This window comes from Seriola aureovittata, chromosome 3 (genome assembly GCF_021018895.1).
Source record: "Seriola aureovittata isolate HTS-2021-v1 ecotype China chromosome 3, ASM2101889v1, whole genome shotgun sequence".
NCBI classification, from domain to species: domain Eukaryota; kingdom Metazoa; phylum Chordata; class Actinopteri; order Carangiformes; family Carangidae; genus Seriola; species Seriola aureovittata.
The window spans coordinates 11,540,431-11,546,042 of record NC_079366.1 but is presented as its reverse complement, the minus strand read 5'-3'; the positions used below and the strand labels follow the sequence as shown (position 1 = coordinate 11,546,042).

Here is a 5,612-nt window from a genome sequence, read left to right as displayed (position 1 = left end):
TCAATGCTGGCAAAAAAAAAAAAAAAAAAAAAAAAAAAAAAAAAAAAAAAAGTTCAAAAAATAAATGCTGATGACAATATCCTGTCAACTCAGGAACATGTTTTACCATTTCCAACTCCCCTTAGAAACTGAACTGCAGCTAGTCAGGACTTTGCTATAGTTTAATTTACATATAGCTCCACCTCAACATACAAGCTTACATTTTAGTCTTGTACCCAGGAGGCCTATTGTTGGTACTGTTGGTTTATTTACCAGCTTGAGACAGAATATGGAATGTAATGTCTTAGATTTATTTATTTTCCCACATGAATTAAAAAACACATACAATACACAAGTTGAGTTTAAAATTCAAAGGTTCTCTGAACATCAGAGCACTGAAATTCAAATGCATCATCAGTAGTGGCAACCTTGACTCCCTCAATGTCATCCTAGAAAGACAAGAAAAAAACGTGAAATTACAAATAGACATTACTTCTAAAGCCCTTCTGCCAAGACTTCCACAAGGATTACTTCACCTTCAGACACAAATGAGCTTAATGCAGCAAAGAACTTAGATATGCAATTTGCCATGTATCAGCCACTTACATCACCAAAGTATTTCTCTATGAGGCTGTGCGCAGCCTGGTACACCATTTCATTGTCATGGTTCTGCAGCATCTCAATGCGGTCCAGCCCTCCCAGCTCTTCAACCAACAGGCTAAGTTTCTCCGTCTCACCGAGCTTGTCTGCTGCCTGAGAAGTCATACACAGTAACTGAAACCATCTGATATCTGGTCATTTCAGAGTTCTAGTTGAGGTTTTAGACTATTTGGATGCAAGTGTTAACTCTGAAGCCCACCCCCTCCTCACCATGAACATGTTGTTGATGCCATCCAGTATGACCAGAATGACTTTAGCATCTTTGACCTGCAGAAGGTTGATTAGTGCCTCCAGGGCTCCACTCTGCACAATATGGACCACCTGCTCCACAGTGGCCCCACTGGTGAAGTTAGTCACTGCCCATACTGCCTCCCTTTGAGTCTTAAAGTCTCCCTGATGGGGAAAGAAAAATGTGAATTGTTCACCTGCTTGCTTAACATTTGAAAACCAGTGAAGACTATGCCGTTTTTAATTTCAAAAAGGATTAAGTGTTCCTTATCCCTAAACATCTAAAAATTTAAAGACCCACTGTTTTTCTTGGCTGTTGCAAGTTTGTTTAAGATGATTGTCACAGGAGTGCAACAACATGTAAGATGATGTCACCATGTAGACAAGCAGAAAAACCCCACATGGTCTAGTGCACTGTCTTTGTATAGACACTGGCCTCCAGACAGCCATTTACAGTCCCTTAACTTTCTACAATTTAATCAATTAGGGATTTGAATCCATTTTGTCAGTTCAGTCAGTCATTTGAGGGGCATTGCATCTCTGTAGTGCTGTCACAAAGTACAATGATTTTAAATTTCTAGCTTAGAAAGATTAAGTAGCTGGTTAAATTTCAAGTCAGAAAGTCCCTGAATAAAGTTGCAACTTAGTTGAAGAAATTGGATTCATGATAGAAGTACAGACACCATTAACATTAAGGGGCTCTGTTCCATTTTTGTTCCAGTAAGTCAGGACACTGAGCCAACATGTACAATACCAGGACCCTGAAACTGAAGCAGCTAAATGAGCTCAGCCATCAATTTTGATGTACACTGTGACATGCATCTGGAAATCCCTTTACATATTTGTTATACAGTATACAAGTAGTTTCACATGCCAACTAATCCCAGTTCATGATGTACTCACATTTCTAAGTTGTTCTACCAGAGGAGGGACCAGTCCGCAGGTGATGAGCTGTTGGATTTGCTTACATGGTCCTGCAGCAATATTGGACAATGCCCAAGCTGCCTCCTTCTGCACACTTGCCTTTGGGTGCCTCATAAGTTGAGGTAGGACATTCAGAATTCCAGCATCAATTGCCGTCTGGGTCTGCAGGTCAGAGCCGCTCACTATGTTCCCGATGGAGCGGAGGGCTGGGGTCTGGAGGTTTTAATAAAAAATTAAATTAAAAAAATTAAAAAAAAGACAGACATGATTTAGATTCATACCTGACAACATTTTAAGGTGGTGGTGGTGTTCTGCAATATTGTTTTCTCATGAGGTTTCTGCAAATTATGGGAGTTCCCCCCAGAGAAACCTTGAACTACAGGAGAGTCCCAGGAAAAATGAGCATTGACAGGTACGCTTGGATTACCTCACTGATACAAGTTGCTACAGGACAGTCGATTGTTACTGTTTGAGAACACACTACCATGACAATGAGCTCCTCATGGCTCATGAGCTCCACCAGCCGGGGGACAACGCCAGTTTTTACTACAACATCAATACGGTCATTGTCGCCATCTGAGAGGTAGGAGATGGCCCAGCATGCATCAGACAAGATGTCCTTATCACTGAGATGGAGCAACTGGATCAGAGAGGGAAGCACCTGAAGGACAAGTGCAGCATATTAGTCATCTCACTGGTATTGTGGGCACCTTTCTGGACTGGAGAACAGCAAGAACTAAGCTGGGATGGGTAGGGGGTCACTTACCTGCAGGACTGCAGACAAGGGTGGAAATGGGTTCTTATTTCGGCACAAGTTGGACAGAGTCCATGTTAGGTTACGCAGGTAGCCAACCTGGGGAGATAAATCATAAGTAACAGGACTCTACAGTAGCATAAGTTAAACTACTACCACATAGTTGATGAAATGTTTCACTTCACTAAGGGATACACCACTGATCACAAAGTCAGTTTACAGGTGTTGAGGACTACTGCACATGTGAAAGTTAAAGCTTTTGGTGGCTTCAGAGGAAGCCATATGAAATCTGATGAATTACCATGTTGTCATTTCAGTCAGGATCAGTTTGGACTGAGGACTCGTGTTGGAAAATAAAATGAGGTTTGGACCTTAGAAACCTGTAGCCCACTCATCTTGAGGCCTACTACTACATTTGCCAGTCAAGTTGACATGGAAGAAGAATGTGGGATTAACCTTGTTCTCCTTCAATTTAGACATTTAAACTGTCCATCACAAGTTTGACAATGTTAAGAGTGCTATGCTAAATTGGTGGAATACACCATGCTTCACCAGGTGTTGGCCTTTTGAGAAGTCAGTGTAAATGTAGGTAAATCTGCACATGGCAAAAAATGTTTTGTAAGCCAGTTTTCTTAACAATTTATGATAAATTCATCACAAGTGAAATGGACAAATTATAGACTTTGGGTGCACAGTTGGAGCTGGTCTTGTAAAGTTGACTTACTGGTGTGTCTGGGCATATACGGGCCAGCAAGGCTGGGACAACATTGCACTCAATCAGGACATCTCGATAAGCCGAACCGTCGCCTGTGAGTTGCATTTGGTGACAGTCGTACAGCAAGTCAGTAAAATGCACAAATTCTGGCTACACCATCAGTGCCTTTATTTTTCCACACTGAGCCCTTTACAGTGAAACAAACCACATTCCTAGTTAAATGCACCAGAAGGTGGGCAACCACTTAAGTTTTGTACTTTTGGAAACATTTTTCATTGGAAACAAACTTTTTCTGTTGAACACTCAGTTGCATTAATTTCAAGTCTTATTTGAATATGATGGCAACATAAGACATTAACTTATCATTTTACCTGCAATATTTCCCAGAGCCCAGACAGCCTGTTCACTGATATGCAACATTGGTGAGGCCAGCAAGGCAATGAAAGCAGGTACAGCACCATGTTCCACCACCTGATGACAGAAGTACAGGTTTATTTTCAGGTTATTCTGAAAGAGATTGAAAATGTTGAAGACATAAGTTCATCATGGACCATGAGAACCCAAGTTACTGTGAAGCTGGATGGTTACGTCATATTAAACATTAAGTTGACTATAGTTGTGCGTCAAAGGTTTTAATACAGTGTCGACACCTGTTGTGTATGCCAAGATGTTCCAGACGCAACGTTTGTCAGAGCCCAAGCTGCTTCAAATTGCAGAGTCGGCTCATCGTCCATAGACAGGAAGGAAACAAAACGGGTCAGCAGACCAGCATCAACGATCTCCTTCAGAGGAGGGTTACGTTCCTGAGAAAGCAGCTTCCTGGGGAACGGGTGGAGGAAACTTTACTTCAAGAGAAACGTTTTCCCAACTAACAGTCTAAAACTCAAATGTAGTCACTTATGACATAAGAGGGGTTAAAGGAATTCACATCTAATGAAGTACAGACATTAGATAATCATTACTGAGGGCTCACCTGGCTGCCTGACAGCCTCGGGTTTGGGACTCAATCCGGCCGCTGTTCACGTCTTTAACTATCTCCTCAATGGAATAAGAGGGGATCTATAAAATGTTAAGCAATATGTTAAAACTGAAACTAGTTTGAGTTCAATTGTTAGAGGTCTCTGTGAACTAACCATCTCGTTAGTGAGGTAGTCGGGAGAGAGGGCCTCCTCATCCGGAAGAGACGACAGCGTAATGTTTCTTCTCTTGAGGAAACTTTCATTCTTGTGAGCTTTGCGCAGCTCCACGCACTCCGCGATCCTTTTATCACGAAGTTTCTGCAAGTGGACAATATGCAGTGTCGGTAAAAAATAAAATAAAATAAACCGCATTAAAAGCCTACATAATTTGATAATTTAACATCAACTTACTGCTGGATCTTTCCCCTTGTTTTTGAATTTGGCGATCCGCTCGTCCACAACGTTCTTGGTGGGCATGGTGGACTGCTTTTTTTCTTTTTCCTAAGCACGTCGAACACGTCGGAACTGCTTCCCTCACACTGATGAAAACTTGCGCAGGGAGCATATAAGTAGCAGAGCCGCCCCAGGTGAATCTAATTAGCTCTGATTGCTGTAACACCCCTATTGGTTCATTCACCTGCAGCTGTGCGACCTTCAATCAAGTAACCAAAGATTACAGGTCCCCTCTGGTGCCAGCTAAAGGTTTGTTAAACGTCTGTGTGTTAATGAGCAAATGTCCCAGTCTTTGCCGTAAGAACAATGGTATAAAACTACAGGCATTAAGGAATGAATTCAATGTCATTAATTACTGATTACCTCTAAATTACTAACAAGAAGGTTTGAAATTCCACAGTCTGAAAAGTTACGTGCTTTTACTGCAAATGCTGCTGTTGTAACCTATCATTGCGTGTCTTAGGCAATAGATGGCAGCATAACATAACTGACATCTATATAAAGCATTTCTGTGTAAGCGTGTGTTAAGGTAACTGTGATGAAATCTGACATATGCAAAATCAGAGGACATTTTTTATTTTTCTTCTGAATTCATGTTGTATCTCTATCTTTATATCTGCCAAAAGCAGAGTGACTACTTCCTAATAGTGCAGGGATATTTTAGTTACATTATTGCAGATGGAGGAGGTCAAGAATGAGTTAAAACAAAAAAAGGGAGGAGATAAAAATAAGTGGCTCAAACAAGTGGAAAAGAAGAAAGCGGGTGAGGGAGAAAGCACGGCAGAGAAAGAGTGTGACAGTGATGGAGTCTGCTCTTCCTCTGTAACAGCCAGGAAGGGCTGAACAATTGCAGCTAAAGTGGAGGTTTCCCCCAGACCAAGTTACAATGGCTTCCTATTGATAGCATGCACACACACACACACATACACACATGCGTACA

The 5,612-nt window shown here is 41.5% G+C and overlaps 1 protein-coding gene across 1 annotated transcript; it reads right to left on the bottom strand.

Annotated features, from left to right (window-relative positions):
• Nucleotides 1-269: 269 nt before the first annotated feature.
• Nucleotides 270-4,941, bottom strand: kpna7 (karyopherin alpha 7 (importin alpha 8)). The gene is made up of 12 exons (XM_056372080.1): nt 4,631-4,941; nt 4,394-4,537; nt 4,234-4,319; nt 3,911-4,079; nt 3,632-3,731; nt 3,270-3,352; nt 2,558-2,644; nt 2,276-2,452; nt 1,771-2,004; nt 850-1,032; nt 586-732; nt 270-428 (listed from the first exon to the last, which is right to left on the bottom strand). Exons 1-12 carry the CDS (start codon nt 4,694-4,696, stop codon nt 342-344), a joined length of 1,563 nt encoding a protein of 520 aa, XP_056228055.1. The 5' UTR covers nt 4,697-4,941; the 3' UTR covers nt 270-341.
• Between the last annotated feature and the right edge of the window lie 671 nt (nt 4,942-5,612).

Bases quoted from the DNA above. Each gene is read 5' to 3' on its own strand.
- kpna7 (XM_056372080.1), bottom strand. From the start codon at position 4,696: ATGCCCACCAAGAACGTTGTGGACGAGCGGATCGCCAAATTCAAAAAC. The intron at 2,005-2,275 runs GTAGTGTGTTCT...TAAAACCTCCAG, and splicing joins ATGAGGAGCTCATTGTCATG to ACCCCAGCCCTCCGCTCCAT. The intron at 733-849 runs GTGAGGAGGGGG...ATGACTTCTCAG, and splicing joins GCATCAACAACATGTTCATG to GCAGCAGACAAGCTCGGTGA.